The following is a 19,351-nucleotide window of genomic DNA, read 5'->3' as shown; positions in this document are numbered from 1 at the left end:
GACCAGAAATATCCCGCCCCCCGGCTGAGCTCGTGGGGCGTGGGGCTGGGGGCGTCCCCGAGGTCTCGGGGTTTCTCAGGCAGCGCGGGCCGGGGGGTGGGGAGCAGCTGGCGCGGGGGAGGCCGGGATCAGGCGGCGCCGCGGGCAGCCCGGGGCGGGTCCTGCAGGCGGGATCAGCCAAAGGCGGAGACACGTGGGGCCGGGAGCAGCTGCCGGGAGCGCAGGTACCGGGGGGCTGGTGCCTCCTCCCCCCCGCCCCATAACCACCCTGACCCCGCCCCCCCACACACCCTCCGGCCCCCCACTCCCCCTTCTGCCCCATAGAACCCCGCCCCCCAGTACCGACACCCCCTGCCCCATAGATCTTCCCAGCCCCCCACCCCCGTCCTAGACTCTCCCCTGCCCCGCAGCCCCCCGGCACTGACACCCCCTGCCCCATAGATCTTCCCAGCCCCCCACCCCCGTCCTAGACTCTCCCCTGTCCCGCAGCCCCCCGGCACTGACACCTCCTGCCCCATAGACCCTCCCAGCCCCCCACCCCCGTCCTAGACTCTCCCCTGTCCCGCAGCCCCCCGGCACTGACACCTCCTGCCCCATAGACCCTCCCAGCCCCCCACCTCCCGGTCCTACTCCCCACAATTGCCCCACAGCCCCCCACACTACCTCCCGCCCCTCCCCTGCCCCACAGCCTCCCAGCCCTGACACCCCCTGCCCCATAGATCTCCCAGCCCCCCATCTCCCTGTTCTAACCCCCCCGCCCCAAACACACCCTGCACCTCCCCTACACCCCATCCGCTCTGTCCTTACCCCCGCCACACAGCACCCAGCCCTGACACCCCCACCCCCATAGAGCCTCCCTGCCCCCCACCTCCCTGGCCTAACACCCCCTCCCTCTCGCACCCACAAATGATCCTGACGGTACCGCTCCCCCCAACCCTCAGTTGCACCCCCCCCATCCCCTGTTCATACCCCCGTCTGCCCCACTCTGTGCTGCCTGTGGTCCATCCTGTGATGGGGGGGTGATGGGGCTGGGTACCTAGGGCCATTGGCTGGGGAGGGGGCGTTGCTTGGATCGCGCCCCCCCCCAGTGACAGCTCCCTTGGCCCCGCCCCAGGGGGAGGATTCTCAGAGGCGGGTCCTGGCACTGGGATTGCATCAGCTCAGCCGGTGTCAGAGCCGAGCACTGGGGCCAGGTGGGAGCCGGCGCCCCCTAGAGGGGCCAGACCCCTGCCCCATTGCCCCCCCCCCCCCAGCCAGCCAGTCCCACCCTGGGACCACATGGGAGCCAGCGCCCCCCCCAGAGGGGCCAGACCCCTGCCCCATTCCCCGCCCCCCCAAGCCAGCTGGTCCCTGCCGTGGGACCACATGGGAGCCGGTGCCCCCTAGAGGAGACAGGCCTCTGCCCCATTCCCCGCCCCCCTGAGCCAGCTGGTCCCTGCCCTGGGATGGGAACTGGTGCCCCAGGCAGGGGAAAGGCCCCTTGTCTTACCAACTCTGTGTCTCCGTCCCCAGGTCTGTCTTCGGGGTGCTCAGCCCTCGCCATGCCCACCCTGTACCTCTCCCCGCACCCGGACAATTTCCAGAACCAGCGGGTGCTGATCGCAGCCCGCTATGCCTCCACGCTGCCCGAGGTGGTGGAGCTGCCGGAGCAGGGGCTCCCCCTGCAGCCCCCTGCCTCCTGCCCCCTGCCCAAGCTGCCGGCGTTGGAGAGCCGGCCGGGGGTCTGGGTCTCGGGCCCGGCCGCCGTGGCTCATCTCCTGTGCCCGGAGCGGCTGAGGGGGCAGGGGCCAGCGGGGGCCGCGCTGGTGCAGCAGTGGGTGAGCTACGCTGAAGGGGAGATTGCCCCTGCCGCGTGCGCAGCCGCCTTCTCCGCCCTGGGTCTGGTGGAGCAGAGCAAGCAGGTGAGAGCGCCCGGACTCCTGGGTTCTCCGGGAGGGGAGCGGGGTCTAGTGGTTAGAGCGGGGCGGGCGGACTCCTGGGTTTTAGGGGAGGGGAGTGGGGTCTAGTGGTTGCGGGGGGGAGAGCCCGGACTCCTGGGTTCTCAGGGAGGGGAGTGGGGTCTAGTGGTTAGAGCGGGGGGGCGGCCTTCTGGGTTTTAGGGGAGGGGAGTGGAGTCTAGTGGTTGGGGGGGGCAGAGCCCGGACTTCTGGGTTCTCAGGGAAGGGAGTGGGGTCTAGTGGTTATTGGGGGGGGGGAGCCAGGATTCCTGGGTTCTCAGGGAGGGGAGTGGGGTCTAGTGGTTAGTGTGGGGGGAGGAGCCAGGACTCCTGGGTCCCGTGTCTGTTGCATTACCCTGGCGTGTCTCTCTGCCTTCCCAGGTGGTGGAGCGGGCGGAGGCTGAGCTGCGCAGGGCGCTGGCCGTGCTGGACGGGCACCTGAAGCTGCGCACGTACCTGGTGGCTGAGGCTGTGACGCTGGCGGACGTGACCGTGGCCTGCGCCCTGCTGCTGCCTTACAAATACGTGGGTGCCCCAGCTCCCCTGTGGCCCCACAACCCATTCTCCCAGCTGCTGGGTGGGGGTGGGGGTGCATTGGGGGAACGGTGGGAAATGTGGCGGGGGGGACTGAGAAGGCAAGATACCCCCACCCTCTTCCCCACACACTGGTGAGCAGGTGGGGTGGCCATTAGGACATCGTGGGGGTGGGGGGGACTTGGCAGAGTCTGTGTGTGGGACTGGAAGGGCAGTTTTGGTTGGGACCCATCTTGTGTCCCCCACCACCACCTTTATTGTCAATAGTAGTATCTCCCTTTTCCAATTTCAATAACGGTATCTTCTCCCCCCTCAATTCCAATGATGGTATTGCCTGATATTCCCCTCCCCCTCCTGAATTTGAGTAATGGTATCTTCTGCCCCCTCAATTCCAATAATGGTATTGCCTGATATTGCCCCCTCCTCCAATAATGGTATCTTCCCTCTCCCCCTTTCTAAGGATTTTTTCTCTCTCCTCCACCCTGGAATAATATTGGTATCTCCTAATTTTCCTCTCTCCCTCCCCCGTTTCCATAATGGTATCTCCCTTGCCCCCCATTCTGATAATGGTTCCCCCCCATCTCTTGTGGTCTTTCCCCAGGTGCTGGATCCCCCGAGCCGGGCTCCTTACCCCAACGTCACGCGCTGGTTCCTGACTTGCATCAACCAGCCCCAGTTTCAGGCCGTGCTGGGGCCGGTGAAGCTGTGTGAGCAGGTGTGTGGGGGTGACGCCCCCAAACCGAAGACCCAGGGTAAGTGACCCCCCCAACACCCGCCCAGAGCACCTGCTTCCAAGCCGCCTCCGCCTGCAATGCCCCTGCTGCGTTGGCTTCGCGGTGGCCTGCGGAACTCCCTGCTACTGGATATTACAGGGGATACTGGGCTGGATTGACCCAGGGCTCAGATTCATGGTGGTGGGGGCGAGATACCAGCCTGGATGGGTCTATGGGTCTGATTGGGGGCAGGACTGGGGTTGGGGTACCGGCTTGGATGAGCCCATTGATCTGATCTGGGGGCTGGGCCCACTGGTGTGATCTGGGTGGCCGGGGGAATGGCAGGGGGGGGATACCTGGCTGGCCTGACCCACAGGTCAGATTCATGGTGGTAGACATGGGATACTGTGCTAGAGGGGCTCATGGGTCCAATCCAGCCTGATTTTTCTCCCCCATCCCAGAGCGTGTGGTGCCTGCAGAGATGGGACCAGCAGCGGGGTCAGTCCCTGGCCCTGGGGAGGCCCCGGTCAAGAGCGCCTCTCAGCTGAAGAAAGAGGCGAAGAAGAAAGAGAAGCTGGAGAAATTCCAGCAGAAGAAGGAGAAAAGCCAACAGCAGCAGGGGGAGGTGAGAGAAATGCGGCCAGCTCTGGGGTCGGGTGGCTGGGGAACAGCCACGTGGAACGCTGCCTGGGGATGACCTGCCCGGTGCTGAGATGCAGCCAGCTCTGGGGCTTGGGAACAGCTGTGTGGAACGCTGCCTGGGGACGGCCTGCCTGGTGCTGAGATGCAGCCAGCTCTGGGGCTTGGGAACAGCTGTGTGGAACGCTGCCTGGGGATGGCTGGCCGGTGCTGAGATGCAGCCAGCTCTGGGGCAGGGCAGCTGGGGAACAGCTGTGTGGAACATTGCCTGGGGACGGCCTGCCCGGTGCTGAGATGCAGCCAGCTCTGGGGTGGGGCGGCTGGGGAACAGCTGTGTGGAACGCTGCCTGGGAATGGCCTGCCTGGTGCTAAGATGCAGCCAGCTCTGGGGCGGGGCGGCTGGGGAACAGCTGTGTGGAACGCTGCACGACAGTTTGGGATGGGACAGGGGACCGTGTAGCTGTTTTGAAATTACAGGCTGCATTTTAGCGAGGGCACAATCGAGTCAGCTGAGTTGGGGCCTGGCCAAGACGCCGGGGTTCCCACCCCAACTCGTTGGGGGAGAAGTACAAGGGTTCTGCAGTGAGCATGCGGGCGCCCCCTGCTGCCCCCCACCTTGCTCCCTGCAGCACAGCGCCCCCGGTGGCGAAGGGCAGCATTACACATCCTTTCTTCTCTCCTTTCCCCACAATCCTTCCCAGAAAAAAGCAAAAGCCGAGAAGAAGGAGAAGAAAGACCCCGGGGTTCTGACCTACGACAGCCCCACGCACCCGGGGGAGAAGAAAGGTACTGGGGGGCGGGGGGAAGGCATTCAGGCTGCGATCTGGGGGGGCTGCTCAGCACCAGGGCCCCCCCACAGCAAAGGGGAGGTTGGTGCTGGTCTCAGCTGGTGGGGTTGAGGGATGCTGCCAGCAGTGGGAGGTGGAGCCAATGATGGAGGCGGAGCTCCCCTCTGCCCCGCCCCAATTGGTGTCATGGGGGTGTGGCTTGGTGGCAGTTGAGGATTGGCTGATGGCGGCTGGTTAGGTAGAGGTTGGGATCTGGTTGGTTGCTGGTGAGTGACTGGTTGGAAGCGACTGACGTCTGGTCACTGGCGATTGGTTGTTAATAGTGGGTAGGTGGTTGGGTGTGGTGGCTGGTGATTGGCTAAAGCAGCCGGCTACGGCCAACTGATTGGTTGCTGGTCATGGAGCGTTTATTGGCTATGGTGGCTGGTCACTGGTTGGTTAGGGCTGGGTGACGGTCGGGTGATGGTGGCACGTGCGGGGTGACTGGCCGAGCTGCTGATTGGTCGAAAATTACCTTTCGGGTTCATCCATGGTGGGGGTGCTGGATGCGGGGTGTCGCTCGGGGTCGTTTTGTGGTTTTCAGAACCAGGCTCCGGCTTGGGGCTGGGGAGATGCTTCCTTCGCCCGGGGGCTCCCGGGGCCCAGCCGGCTCGTCGGCGAGCGAACGGCTTGGAGATCTCGGCTCTGCGGCCTGATTCGAGGCGGGGGTGTGGTAGATGGTTTGGGGGATTGATAGTGTTGATGGATGGATAGTTGGGTTGCTGGGTGGGTTGTTGAGTAGATGGTTGCTTAGGTTGTTGGGGGGTTGGTTGGTTTGGGGGGCAAGTGGGTTGTTTGGTGGGTTGTTGAGGGGCTGGTTGGTCGTTGGGCGGTTGGGATGGATTGCGGGGGTGGTTGGTTTGCAGGTGCGTTATTGGGTGGATGGATGGTTGCGTTGTTGGGGGGATGGGTTGTTGGGGGGTTGGTTGGTTTCAGGGGCGGGTGGGTTGTTTGGTGGGTTGTTGAGGGGCTGATTGGTTGTTGGGTGGTTGGGATGGATTGGAGGGGGTGGTTGGTTTGCAGGGGGGTTATGGGTGGATGGATGGTTGCGTTGTTGGAGGGATGGGTTGTTGGGGGGTTGGTTGGTTCGGGGGGCGCGTGGGGTGTTGGTTGGGTTGTTGAGGGGCTGGTTGGTCGTTGGGCGGTTGGGATGGATTGGGGGTGGTTGGTTTGCAGGTGCGTTATTGGGTGGATGGATGGTTGCGTTGTTGGGGGGATGGGTTGTTGCGGGGTTGGTTGGTTCGGGGGGCGCGTGGGGTGTTGGTTGGGTTGTTGAGGGGCTGGTTGGTTGTTGGGCGGTTGGGATGGATTGGGGGGGTTGGTTTGGAGGGGGGTTATTGGGTGGATGGCTGGTTGCATTGTTGGAGGGATGGGTTGTTGGGTTGGTTGGTTTGGGGGGCGAGTGGGGTGTTGGTTGGGTTGTTGAGGGGCTGGTTGGTCGTTGGGCGATTGGGATGGATTGGGGGGGTTGGTTTGCAGGGGGGTTATTGGGTGGATGGATGGTTGCGTTGTTGGAGGGATGGGTTGTTGGGGGGTTGGTTGGTTTCGGGGGCGGGTGGGTTGTTTGGTGGGTTGTTGAGGGGCTGGTTGGTCGTTGGGTGGTTGGGATGGATGGGGGGTGGTTGGTTTGCAGGGGGGTTATTAGATGGTTGCATTGTTGGAGGCGTTGGGGGTGGACAAACAGACGAACGGCCGGACTGACAGCTCATGCTGAACTTGTGGGGCTCTGGATCCTGGAGCCGGGTTGGCTGGCGACGGCGGCTGACCGATGACCGGCTGGTTAACGGGGAGAGACGTTTGCCTGTTCGTCTCCAGTCACTGCTCTGATGTGCATGTGGGTGGGCGGATCAGGACCCTGGGGGATTCCTGCTCAGGCCTCTCTCTCCTTCCCCTGCAGACGTGACCGGCCCCATGCCCGACGCCTACAGCCCGCAGTACGTGGAGGCGGCCTGGTACCCGTGGTGGGAAAGCCAGGGCTTCTTCAAACCCGAGTACGGGGTGAGTGGGGGGCCGGGCGGGGGCCCGAGGCTGGAATCCAGTGGCCCCTGTGTGTGGGAGCAGTAGGGGGGATAAGACACCCAGGGCAGGGCTGGTCCCCTCCAGCAGGGGGCGCTGACCCAGGTGTGGGGCTATTTTGGGTGCCGACGAAGTGGAACCAGCCTTGGCCTCCCAAGTCTCAGCCTCGTGTGCTCGCAGGGACTCACCCTCCGGGGGCAGTGCGGGGGTTCTGACACACAGTCTGACTCTCCCCCTGCTTCCCCCAGCGGCAGCGCGTCTCGGAGCCGAACCCCAAAGGGCTCTTCATGATGTGCATCCCACCCCCCAACGTCACCGGCTCGCTGCACCTGGGCCACGCGCTCACCAACGCCATCCAGGACGCCCTGACCCGCTGGTGAGACGCCCCCCATGCCTGCCCCGCAGCCCCTGGGCTCCCCCCAGCTCTGCCGGTGCCCGTCACTCCCGACCCGCAGCCCCCTGGGCTCCCCCCAGCTCCGCCGGTGCCTCTCACTCCCGATCCGCAGCCCCCTGGGCTCCCCCCAGCTCTGCTGGTGCCCCTCACTCCCGACCCGCAGCCCCCTGGGCTCCCCCCAGCTCTGCTGGTGCCCCTCACTCCCGACCCGCAGCCCCCTGGGTTCCCCCCAGCTCTGCTGGTGCCCCTCACTCCCGACCCGCAGCCCCCTGGGCTCCCCCCAGCTCTGCTGGTGCCCCTCACTCCCGACCCGCAGCCCCTGGGCTCCCCCCAGCTCTGCCGGTGCCCCTCACTCCCGCCCCGCAGCCCCCTGGGCTCCCCCCAGCTCTGCCGGTGCCCCTCACTCCCGACCCGCAGCCCCTGGGCTCCCCCCAGCTCTGCTGGTGCCCCTCACTCCCGACCCACAGCCCCCTGGGCTCCCCCCAGCTCTGCCGGTGCCCCGCAGCCCCCTGGGCTCCCCCCAGCTCTGCCGGTGCCCCGCAGCCCCCTGGGCTCCCACCAGCTCTGCCGGTGCCCCTCACTCCCGCCCCGCAGCCCCTGGGCTCCCCCCAGCCCTGCTGGTGCCCCTCACCCCGGCTGTGGCATCCCGGCAGGCACCGGATGCGCGGCGAGACGACGCTGTGGAACCCGGGCTGCGACCACGCCGGCATCGCCACGCAGGTGGTGGTGGAGAAGAAGCTGTGGCGGGAGCGGGGGCAGACGCGGCACGACCTGGGCCGGGAGGCGTTCGTCCGCGAGGTCTGGACATGGAAGAACGAGTGAGTGCCGGGATCGGGGTGTCCCCACCCCACGGCACAGCCCCCTAGCGCTGCCTCGGCTGCCAGGGGAGAGCCCCCTGCAGCACAGCGCCCCCCTGATTCTCCTCCGTCTCCCCACAGGAAGGGCGACAGGATCTACCATCAGCTCAAGAAGCTCGGATCGTCCATGGACTGGGATAGAGCCTGCTTCACGATGGACCCGGTAGGCTCTGCCGTGCGCCGTGGGGCCTGTCCCCTCTAGGGGGCGCCGGCTCCCACCCGGCCCCAGGGCGGGGACTGGCTGGCTCAGGGGGCGGGGAATGGGGCAGGGGCCTGTCCCCTCTAGGGGGCACCAGCTCCCATCTGGCCCCGGAGGTGGGTCCATGCAACGCCTATCACCTCCCCTCCTCCGCCTTTCTCCAGTTCTGCCCTGTGTAGTGGCGTGCCCCCACACCCTCAGTGCGGGGAACATCCCATGATCCCCATCCCCGGGGCAGTCAGAGGTCACACTGGGGCAGTGTGGGTCAGAGCCGGCCCCGTGGGAACTTGCTCCGCACGTAGGAGAATCTCCCTCCCTGGGTGGCAGAGTGGGGCGCAGGACACGGGGATGTGTGGTCTGACGTCTCTCCAGCAGGGGGCAGGGATCTCACCTCTCCTCTTGCTCCTCCGCAGAAACTGTCCTACGCTGTGCAGGAAGCCTTTATCCGGCTGCACGAGGAGGGGGTGATTTACCGCAGCAAACGTCTGGTCAACTGGTCCTGCACCCTGCACTCTGCCATCTCTGACATCGAGGTGTGTGGGGGGACGTGGAGCTGGTGGGGGCGGGGGGTCCAGCTAGAGGGGCTTGCGGGAGGGTCGGTGACGTCTCGGCTCCCGCCCCCAGGTGGATAAGAAGGAGCTGCCTGGCCGGACCCTCCTGCCCGTCCCCGGGTACAAGGACAAGGTGGAATTTGGGGTGCTGGTGTCATTCGCCTACAAGCTCGAGGACTCAGGTAGGGCCAGGGAGGGGGGCAGGGCAGAGAACAGGACACGGGGCCTTTTCCCTCCGATCTGGCCCCAGGGCGGGGACTGGCTGGCTCAGGGGGGCAGGGAATGGGACACAGGGTGTGTCCCCTGTAAGGGGCGCCGGTTCTGAACCGGGGCGGGCAGGGAATGGGGCACAGGGCCTGTCCCTTGTAGGGGGCGCCGGTTCTGATCCGGAGGGGCAGGGAATGGGGCATGGGTCCTGTCCCTGGTAGGGAGCTCTGGTTCTGATCCAGGACAGGGGTGCCGGGAATGGGGCCTGTCCCCCATAGGGGGCACCGGTTCTGATCCGGGGCAGGGAATGGGGCACGGGGCCTGTCCCCAGTTGGGGGCACCGGTTCTGATCCGGGGCACGAGGCCTGTCTCCTGTAGGGGGCGCCGGTTCTGATCTGGGAGGGGGCAGGGAATGGGGCCTGTCCCCCGTAGGGGGCACCGGTTCTGATCCAGGGCAGGGAATGGGGCACGGGGCCTGTCCCCAGTTGGGGGCGCCGGTTCTGATACGGGGCACGGGGCCTGTCCCCTGTAGGAGGCGTCGGTTCTGATCCGGAGTGGGGAGGGGCAGGGAATGGGGCACAGGGCCTGTCCCTTGTAGGGAGCTCTGGTTCTGATCCAGGACAGGGGGACCAGGAATGGGGCACGGGGCCTGTCCCCAGTTGGGGGCGCCGGTTCTGATCCGGGGCACGAGGCCTGTCTTCTGTAGGGGGTGCCGGTTCTGATCCGGGGTGGGGGTCAGGCTGGCTCCGGGGGGGGTCTCACCGTCTGACTCTCTCCCCACAGACGAGGAGGTTGTCGTGGCGACGACGCGGGTGGAGACCATGCTGGGGGACACGGCCGTGGCGGTGCATCCGCAGGACCCCCGCTACCAGGTACCTGCCCTGGGTGGGGAGCGTGTGAGCTTGGGGAGGGAGGGGGTGGCTGGGTGACCCCTGGGGGTGTCTGGTTTTGGGGTCTCCCAAGTGACCCCCTCGTCTCCTCCCCGTTCCAGCATCTCCATGGGAAGCGCGTCCTGCACCCCTTCACCGGGCGGCGCATGCCCATCGTCTGCGACGACTTCGTGGACATGGGCTTCGGGACTGGTACGTGGGGGCGGGGCCTGGGGCGGGGGCGGGGCCTGGAGGAGAGGTGGGGCCAAGGGCTGGGGAGGGGCCTAAGAGGGAGGAGAGGAGGGGCCTAATGGAGTGGGGGCGGGACCTGACAAAGGACCCAATGGGGCCAGGGCCTAGTGAATGGGGGCGGGGCCTAGGGAGGTGTGATGTGAAACACAGGAGGGGCCCAGCCAAGGGGGGGTGGAGGGACTTGGGGGGGCGGGGCCCAGAGTCATGGGAGGGGCTATGGGGCGTGGAGTGAATATGGGGCTGGGGTCAGGTCCCAGGGTTGTGGGTGGGGTCTCGGCGAGGTCAGTACCTGGGGAGTGGAGTGAGGCTGGGGGTGAAAGGGGAGGAGCCCCGGGGCTGCAGCGAATCACGAGGCATGTCTGACACCTGCCCCCACCCCCAGGCGCGGTGAAGATCACCCCGGCCCACGACCACAACGACTACGAGGTGGGGCAGCGCCACGGCCTGGACTGCGTCACCATCATCGATGACAGCGGGTGCCTCATCAATGTGCCTCCCCCCTTCCTGGTATGGGGGGGACCAGCAGGCTGGGGGGGTGGATACTGAGCTGGATGCGCCCAGGGCTTGGACTGGTGGTGTCAGCAGTGGGGCATCAAACTGGGGCTGGGGAATTCTTAGGTCTGATCTGGGCCAGGAGATACCAGACTGGATGGGCCCCCGTGCGGAGTCTGATCTGTGGTGGCAGTAGTGGGATACCAGGCTGGATGAGCCCTGGAGGTCTGATCTATGATGGCAGAGGTGGGATACCAGGCTGGATGAGCCCTGATGTGGGATCTGATCTGTGGTGGCAGAAGTGGGATACCAGGCTGGATGAGCCCTGGGGGTCTGATCTGTGGTGGTAGCGGTGGGATACCAGGCTGGATGAGCCCTGGGGGTCTGACCCTCCTTGCTCCCCCCAATGCAGGGTATGAAGCGGTTTGAGGCCCGGGGGGCTGTGCTGGAGGCCCTGAAGCAGAAGGGACTATTCAAGGAAGTCAAGGACAACCCCATGGTGGTGCCGGTGTGCAGGTGAGGGGGGACTCTTTGATGGGGCGGAGGGATACCCTCATAGGGGGGTAGGAGTTAGAGCAGCACTTACTAAGGGAGGCGGAGGGGTATCTGTGAAGGGGTATCTGTGAAGGGGCAGTGATTTGCCAGTGGGGGACTATTTTGAGGGGTGGGCTGATGGTGTAGGGGGCCGTGTTTGAGTGCAGAGGGGGGCGGGAGGCGGCGGGATACAAGGAGTCGGGGTGCAAGGGGCGGAGGGATATCTGTGCATCAGGAAGGGTGTGAGGGGGTGGGTATCTGAAGGAGAGGTGAGGGCGGCTCTCGGTGGCGGAGGGATACGTGTGCAGAGAGGAGGGGGATGCCAAGGAGGGATATCTGGGAGGGGGCGGAGGGATATCAGCACTTGGAATGGGAGGGGCACTCTAAATTGCACGAAGGGATATCAGTGTGAGGGGGCGGAGGGATATCGGCCTGTGGATGACAATTGGGGGGGGCGCGGAGGGATATCGTGTAGGGGTCACTTGGACAGGTGAAGGGCATCGGTGCGCGGTTAGGCCCCTGAGCGTGGGGGGCTCCTGAGCGATATGGGGGGCACCGGACGGCTGCCCCATGAGGGGAGCGATAGGGCTGGCGGAAGGACACAGGGACTATTTGTCACCCTCCAGCCGCTCGAAGGACGTGGTGGAGCCGCTGCTGAAGCCGCAGTGGTACGTGCGCTGCGAGGGGCTGGCCCGGGGGGCGGCCGACGCCGTGCGCCGCGGGGACCTGCGCATCCTGCCCCCCTTCCACTGCAAGACCTGGTTCCAGTGGATGGACAACATCAGGTGAGGCCCCAGGGGCGCTCCCTCCGCTGCAGCCGCGGTAATAGGGCTTTTATCCACCTATTTCATGCACCTCTCCGCGTTGGTGCAGCTGGAACCTGCTGCCTCCCTCCCCTCCCCTCTCCTCCCTCCAGGCCCTGCCTCCCTGGCTGTGGTACAGCAGCAGTAGTAGATCTTTTATCCGCCCTGCCCTGCCCTGCCACAAGGAGGCAGTAATATCCCAGGTGACGTCTGAGGCACTTTCTCCCCCAGGGACTGGTGCATCTCCCGGCAGCTGTGGTGGGGCCACCGCATCCCAGCCTACTTCGTCACTGTCGACGACCCCTCGGTGCCCGCAGGAGAGGTGAGGGGGCACAGAAACCCCAGGAAATAGTTGGGGAGGGGACCGAATCTCTGTCAGTGCCCACCCCAAAACCATGGGTGTGGGGCAGTATTGGGGGGCAGCAGGAGGAAACAAACTGACACAAGGGAATTCAGCTTTGATTCACGTTAACCTGCGGAACTCACTGCAACAGGCTTATGTAATGGGGGAAACTGAGCCGGCTAGAGCCCTGGGTCTGAGCCGGGAGGGGCAGGACGCCGGGGTCGATGGGCCCAGGGGTCTGAACTGGGGAGTACGGCCTGACACCGGGGCGTTCAATGGGCCCAGGGGTCTGAGCCGGGAGGGGCGGGACGCCGGGGTCGATGGGCCCAGGGCTCTGAGCCGGGAGGGGCGGGATGCCGGGGTCGATGGGCCCAGGGCTCTGAGCCGGGAGGGGTGGGACGCCGGGGTCGATGGGCCCATTGGTCTGACGTATGGTGACCCCCCTCCCAGGACACGGACGGCCGATACTGGGTGAGCGGGCGGAGCGAAGAGGAGGCCAAGGACAAAGCGGCCAAGGCCTTTGGGGTGACCCCGGACAAGATCTCGCTGCGGCAAGGTATGGCGGAGAGCGGGTGGAGGGGGGGTCCTGGGGCTGCGGGTCGGGAGTGAGGGGCATCTGCTTTGAGAACAGCGCCCCCTGCCGGTCGCCTGGCACGCGCCCTGGGCTCCTGTACTAACATCCGTCCGTCTGTCCATCGCTCTCGTTCCCAGACGACGACGTCCTGGACACCTGGTTCTCCTCCGGCCTCTTCCCGTTCTCCATCTTCGGCTGGCCCAACGCTGTGAGTCTGCGACGCGGGGAGGGGACCCAGGCATCCGGGACAGGGGCGCAGGGCGCTCACCTCTGGGAGGGGCTGGGGGGTGGAAATGGGACCCAGGTGTCCGGGTGAGCAGCACAGGGCACCACACCTAGGTGGGGGTTGGCGGAGACCGGGCTGGGGAATGGGACCCGGGCGTCCGGGGCGCTCACCCCTCGGGAGGGATGGGGGATGGCAAGGAACCCAGGCGTCCGGGATGGCAGCACAGGGGGCTCACCCCGGTGGGGCTGGGGAATGGGACCCAGGCGTCCGGCTCGGTCCCGTCACCGTCTGTCTGTCCCGGCAGAGCGAAGACCTGACGGTTTTCTACCCGGGGACCCTGCTGGAGACAGGCCACGACATCCTCTTCTTCTGGGTGGCGCGGATGGTCATGCTGGGGCTGAAGCTGACGGGCAAACTGCCCTTCCGCGAGGTGAGAGCGGGGCACGGCGCCCCCCCCCCCGCCAGCACGGCGCCCCCCCAGCCCCGCCCGGGGGCCTCGGGCCGCCCTGACCCCGCCCCGCCTGGCTGTGTTTCAGGTTTACCTTCACGCCGTCGTCCGCGACGCCCACGGCAGGAAAATGAGCAAGTCGTTAGGCAACGTCATCGACCCGCTGGACGTGATCAGCGGGATCACGCTGGAGGTAACCGCTGGGGGGGGGGGCATCTGCCCCCCCCAACCCATCCTCCCAGATGTAACTGAACCCCCCTCCCCTGCCCTGTAGCCCGACAGCCCCCTGGATCGGCAGGGGGCTCCCCGGCTGTGCCTAGGGCGGGGTTAGCCGGAAGCTGTCCATCAGTAGGTTTCAGAGTTAACGGCCCGTGGTGATTCCTGGGGCAGCGCGCGGCTCTCTGGGCAATGGGCTCAGGCTCTTGGCAGCCTGGGCCCATGTCCCCCCGGTTGGCACCGTCCTGAGCCGTATCCGTTCTCTCCCCGCAGGGTTTGCACGCGCAGCTCCTGGAGAGCAACCTGGAGCCGGCTGAGGTGGAGCGAGCCCGGCAGGGCCAGGTGAGGTGCTTGGGGGGGAGCGGGGACCCGTGGGGCTGCATGTGGGGGGCACGGAGGGGGGGACAATGGGGCTGGCTGGGAGTTGATCCCCCTCTTCCCATCCCCCCAGAAAAGCGATTACCCCGCCGGGATCCCGGAGTGCGGCACGGACGCCCTGCGCTTCGCCCTCTGCGCGTACACCTCCCAGGGTGAGTTCCCGGCTGCCCCGAGAGCCCTGCCGTGGGGCCGGCCCCCCTGCTCCCAGCCCCGCCTGCCCCCGCAGCTCCCCGGCCCCTCGGTGGATCAGGGCTGAGTTTGCCCCCAGCCAACCCCTTCTGCGCTGCTCCGGGACCCTTTGGCACCCCTGGGGGAGCCGTGCAACCTACACAGGGAAACTGAGGCACGCCCAGGTGCCATAAAAACACAACAGACAATTCCCTCTTGGTCTCTGGCTCCGTCTCCCTGTCTGTGGGCACCGGTGTCTCTCCCCACAGCACCGCCCTGCCCCCAGTCACCTGCCCCCTTCGTTCTCCAGCTCGCGGCCTGGCTCTGCCCCATGTCCACAGCTGGGGCCGGCCACCCATTGCCGTGGGTCGGTTTCAGCTCGCCCTATAGTGCCCTATTTGCACCACCCCAGAGATGTGAACCCCGCCAGGCCCTGTCCTGGCTCCTTAACTCTTCCCATGCTGAGCCCCAGGGAAACTGAGGCACGCGTCGGCCTCATGAAAACACGACGCAAATTCCCACTTCGTTCCCCCCCCCCCCCGTTGCCTCGCCCGCCAGGCCGCGACATCAACCTGGACGTGAACCGCATCCTGGGCTACCGGCACTTCTGCAACAAGCTCTGGAACGCCACCAAATTCGCTGTCCGCGGCCTGGGGGCCGGGTTCCAGCCCCCGCCCGGACCGGAGGTGAGAGGGACCCGCGGCCCGGCACCCCCTGTTGTCCCCCTGCCAGGTGCCCACCTGGTGCCCCCTGCTGAGCCCTCGCCCCGGTGCCCCCTGCTGCCCCCCCCGTGGCCCACTGCCCCCTGTGTCCCCTGCCGAGCCCCCCGCTGCCCGCAGCCCCCGCCCGCCCTCCCCGCTCAGCGGCGTCTCGTCCCCGGCTGCAGCCCAGCGGCGCCGAGAGCCTGATCGACCGCTGGATCCTGAGCCGGCTCAGCCTGGCCGTGGAGCTGAGCGACGCCGGGTTCCGGGCCTACGACTTCCCGGGCGTCACCACGGCCGTCTACAACTTCTGGCTGTACGAGCTCTGCGACGTCTACCTGGTAAGGGGGCCTGGCGGGGGGGGCCCTGGGCACAGGGCTGGCAGGGGGTGTGGGGCAGGGGAGATGGGACACGGGGCTCCCCCCCCAGAGACGCCGGCTCCTGGCTGGCTGGGGCGGGGGGGGGGCTTTTCCCACCCAGGGACACCAGGTCCCGGTTGGCTGGGGTGGGGGAGATGGGGCAGGGACCGGGGAGGCTCTGGGAGATGGGGCCTGTCCCCCCCTCAGGGGGCGCCGGCGCTGACCTGTCTCTCTCCCCCCCCCCCCCAGGAGTGCCTGAAGCCCGTGTTCGCCGAGGGGCAGGCGGCTGCGGTGGCGGCCGCGCGCTGCACCCTCTACACCTGCCTGGACGCCGGCCTGCGGCTCCTCTCCCCCTTCATGCCCTTCGTCAGCGAGGAGCTTTTCCAGCGCCTGCCCCGCCGCGCCCCCCACGCGCCCCCCAGCATCTGCGTCACCCCCTACCCCAGCCCCGAGCAGGTAACCGGCACCCACGGGGCGGGGGGGGGCACCCGCGGGGCGGGGGGGGGCAGGGACCCAGGGGCTGCGGGTCGGGAGTGAGGGGCACCGGCAGAGCTGGGGGGGAGGGGCAGGGTTGGGCTGGCAGGGGGCTGCGGGTCGGGAGTGAGGGGCACCGGCAGAGCTTGGGGAGGAGGGGGTGGGCTGTCAGGGGCTGCGGGTCGGGAGTGAGGGGCACCGGCAGAGCTTGGGGAGGAGGGGGTGGGCTGTCAGGGGCTGCGGGTCGGGAGTGAGGGGCACCGGCAGGGCGGGGGGGGCTGGGCTGGGCTGGCAGGGGCTGCGGGTCGGGAGTGAGGGGCACCGTTAACCCTCTCCTCTCCTCTCCGCTCCAGTTCTGCTGGCGGGACGGGGGGCTGGAGGGCTCGGTCGAGTTCTCGCTGGGCATCGTCCGCGCCGTGCGCTCCCTGCGGGCCGACTACAACCTCACCCGGACCAGAGCCGACTGTGGGTATCCGCCTGGGGGGGGAGATCTGCCCCCCCCCCGCTGATCTCTGACCCCTCCCCCAGCACCCCCTGACCTCTCTCCCGTCGCCCCCCCCAGGTTTCCTGCAGTGCCTGGACTCGGGCGCGGGCGACGCCGCCAGCCGCTGCTCCGCCTACATCCGCAGCCTCTCCTCCTCCGGCCTGGTGCGGGTGCTGGGCCCGGGCGAGGCGCCCCCCGCTGGCTGCGCCGTGGCCGTCGCCTCCGACAAGTGCACCGTCCACCTGCTGCTCAAGGTGAGAGGGGCCGGGGACCCAGGCGTCCGGGCTGGCAGCACAGGGATTGGACCCAGGTGTCCGGGAGGGTCTCCCCTAGACGGCTGGAGCCAGCAGGCGGGACCCAGGCATCCGGGTGGCCTTGCAGGGGGTCTCCCCTAGACGACCAGAGCAGTGAGCAGGACCCAGGTGTCCGGGTGGCCCTGTGGGGGGCTCTCCCCTAGACGGCTGCAGCCAGCGAGCGGGACCCTGGCATCCAGCACAGCCCTGCAGGGGGGCTCTCCCCACAGAACCGCAGCCAGGGACAGGGTCTGGGATGGCCCTGTGGGGGGGCTCTCCCCAGCGAGCGGGACCCCGGCGTCCGGGCGGCTGACGGGCAGGGCTCTGCCCCCCCCCAGGGTCTGATCGACGCGGAGAAGGAGATCGCCAAGCTGGCCGGGAAGCAGGGCGAGCTGCAGAAGCAGATCGAGCGGCTGCGGGAGCGGATGGAGACCCCCGATTACGGCACCAAGGTGCCCCCCAAGGTCCAGGAGTCCGACGCTGCCAAGGTACCCGGCTGACCCCCCAGCAGGGGGCTCCATCCTCATGCTTCAGGGCAGCCCCCCCCCCCCCCCCCCCGCTGAGGTCAGGAAGGGACGTTCCTTCTCGGGGCTCTAGGGGGCGCTGCGAGTGAGGGGCTGTTCTGGGGGGCTTGGGAGGAGATGCTGTGCAGGGGGAATGGGGCGCTGTGCTGGGGGGACACGGCTGGGAAGGGGGAGATGGAGGTGCTGTGATGTGGGGGGCCAGGCAGGGGTTGCTGGGGGGACTCGGGAGCAGGGGACACTGTTATGGGGGGGCCGGGCAGGGAAGCTGGGGGAGGCTCTGTGCTGGGGGAACCCGGCCGCGTGTCCCCCCCTCACCCCCGGCCGCGTGTCCCCCGCAGCTGCAGCAGAGCCGGACCGAGCTGCAGAAGGTGACGGAGGCGATGGAGACTTTCCAGAGGATGATCTGAGACAGACGGACCCCACAGCTCCTCCCCCCGCTGGGGGGCTGCCCCACGGCTGACTTAATTTCCCCCCCACCGCCGCTCTCCGATTTCCTGCCCCCCACCCCCTGCCAAATCTATTTTTTTTTGGAGATATTAAACTATTTTGCCGATTTAGAAAAGCCCAGGTCTTCCTTGGGGTGTGTGGGGCTGGGGGCTGCGCCGTGGGGGGTGCTGGGGCGGGATTTGAGCCGGGGCTTTCCCCAGGGGGGAGCTCCCTCCGCCACTAGCAGCAGGTGGGCTTTTATTCTCCCTCGATGTGGGGCACCGTGTCTGACTCACCCTACCCCCCCCAACACCGGGGCATTCGGACCCCAAAGGGGACAGGGGCCGTTGGGCTCTTTGGGGGGGGGAGAAGTGTCCTGGTGGGGGGGATGTGGGGTTTAGGGGGAGGGAGGCCAGACCCCAGCCAGACCCCCTGCCCCCTAGCTGTGGGGCTGGGCTGGCTGGGTCGCTGGCGCCCCCTGGAGGCCGCTTTCCCTGGTCTGTCTCTGCCAGGCCGGGGTGACTCAGCGCTGGGCCCTGGCCAGGGACCCGCTCGGCTGAGCCGCAGTGCAGGTGGGGGGAGGGCATGGGACCCAGGCGTCCGGGATGGTAACGCAGCGCTGTCGCCCCTGGGAGGGCAGGGAGTGGGGCCCAGGAGTCCAGGGAAGGGTAATGGGGGGTGGCTGAGGGCCAGGACTCCTGGGTTCTCTGTCTGGCTCTGGGAGGGGAGGGGAGTGGGGGCCGGTGGGATACATCAGCGAGGAGCGGGGGGCTGGGAGCCCTGACTGCTCGAGTCTATTCCTGGCTCTGTGCCTCAGTTTCCCCACTAGGATTTTCCTCCCCTGGTAGCGGCCCCCCCCTCCTTGCAGAGAGGGGCGTGGCCAGGCCCCTCCTCCTCTCCTGCCCTCGGGCTGTCACTCCAGCCGGAGCTGCGAGGTGCGTAGGGGGCTGGCTGGGTGTGTGTGGGGGGCGGGGGGGGGAATCTCCCCGGGGGGGGGAAGGAGACAAGGGGAGAAGGACGGAGCCAGCCAGGTACGGGAGCCCCGCGTTGTGGGGGGTTAGGGGGGGCTGGGGCAGGTGGGGGGGTGATGTCCTAGGGGAGCCAGGGGGTGGGTTAGGGGATCCCTGAGGGGGGGTCAGTTCTGGGGTCTCTGCCCCCAGGCTGAGCCGGTGGCTGGGGGGCCAGGCTCGGACCCACGTGGCTGAGGAGTGATGGGGGGTAGGGGGTGCTGGGACCTCTGGGATTTGGGGGGGGAGCAGCTTCAGGGAGGGAACCCAGGCGTCCGGGGGGCAGGCGTTTGCGGGTGGTTGTGTTGGTCTCTAGGGAGTTGGGGGAGTCTGCTAGCAGCTGGATGTGGTGTCTCGGGGGTTGTGTGTGTGGGGGGGGTTGTATCCCGGCTGGGCGGTATTGGGTGGTGGGGAGACGGTCTGGCAGTGTGTGTGTGGGGGTGTTGAGTGGTGTCTATAGGTGGGGTGTGGGTTTAGTGACACTAGGGGGTGTAGTGGGGGGGTTGTGTGTGTTGTGTTGTGCGGGGTGGGGTGTGTATGTGCGGTGTGTCTAGCTGGTGTGCGCAGGTGTTGTGTGTCCCTGGGAGACGATGGGGTGTGTTGTGGGTGTTTGTGTATCTCCAGGAGGGGTGATGTGCTGTGTGGGTGTTGGGTTGTGTGTCTCTGGGCGCTGTTAGGGTCTGGCTGTGCTGTGGGTTGTGTTAGGGGCTCCAGGGTTGTGCATTGTGTCTCGGGTGCGCGGGGGGGGGGGATTTGGGGGGTCTCTGCTGTCTGGGACCCCCGAGGAGGCTGGATCCCACATCCCCCCCGCGCTACCTGGGAACCCCCAACTCACCCCCCGCCCCCAAACGTGTCCTGCTGAGGGCAGATCCCGGTTTCCCAGCCCCCCCACCCCCAGCTCTGTGG

The 19,351-nt window shown here is 67.2% G+C and overlaps 1 protein-coding gene across 2 annotated transcripts; it reads left to right on the top strand.

Moving 5' to 3' along the window:
- The first annotated feature begins 104 nt into the window (after window positions 1–104).
- LOC123345562 (valine--tRNA ligase-like) lies at window positions 105–17,574 on the top strand. Of its 2 annotated transcripts, none has more exons than XM_044982537.1 (31): window positions 105–224; window positions 1,513–1,901; window positions 2,319–2,462; window positions 3,073–3,223; window positions 3,646–3,809; window positions 4,525–4,609; window positions 6,548–6,648; window positions 6,915–7,042; window positions 7,714–7,878; window positions 7,999–8,080; window positions 8,530–8,649; window positions 8,741–8,849; window positions 9,658–9,746; window positions 9,866–9,956; window positions 10,378–10,502; window positions 10,900–11,003; window positions 11,648–11,806; window positions 12,056–12,146; window positions 12,618–12,723; window positions 12,879–12,949; window positions 13,272–13,397; window positions 13,504–13,608; window positions 13,905–13,973; window positions 14,083–14,161; window positions 14,736–14,863; window positions 15,064–15,219; window positions 15,487–15,693; window positions 16,065–16,176; window positions 16,274–16,449; window positions 16,827–16,976; window positions 17,351–17,574. In XM_044982537.1, the coding sequence occupies exons 2-31, from the start codon at window positions 1,542–1,544 to the stop codon at window positions 17,417–17,419; spliced, it is 3,822 nt and encodes a 1,273-aa protein (XP_044838472.1). In that variant the 5' UTR covers window positions 105–224; window positions 1,513–1,541; the 3' UTR covers window positions 17,420–17,574. The 2 variants fall into 2 exon arrangements, with proteins under 2 accessions (XP_044838472.1, XP_044838471.1); XM_044982536.1 differs by lacking the exon at window positions 105–224 and adding an exon at window positions 1,058–1,193.
- The last annotated feature ends 1,777 nt before the right edge of the window (window positions 17,575–19,351 follow it).

The sequence above is a fragment of the Mauremys mutica genome, chromosome 12, assembly GCF_020497125.1.
Source record: "Mauremys mutica isolate MM-2020 ecotype Southern chromosome 12, ASM2049712v1, whole genome shotgun sequence".
Classification (NCBI taxonomy): Eukaryota; Metazoa; Chordata; order Testudines; family Geoemydidae; genus Mauremys; species Mauremys mutica.
Note: the sequence above shows the minus strand (reverse complement) of the source record. Positions and strands in the feature narration are given on the sequence as shown.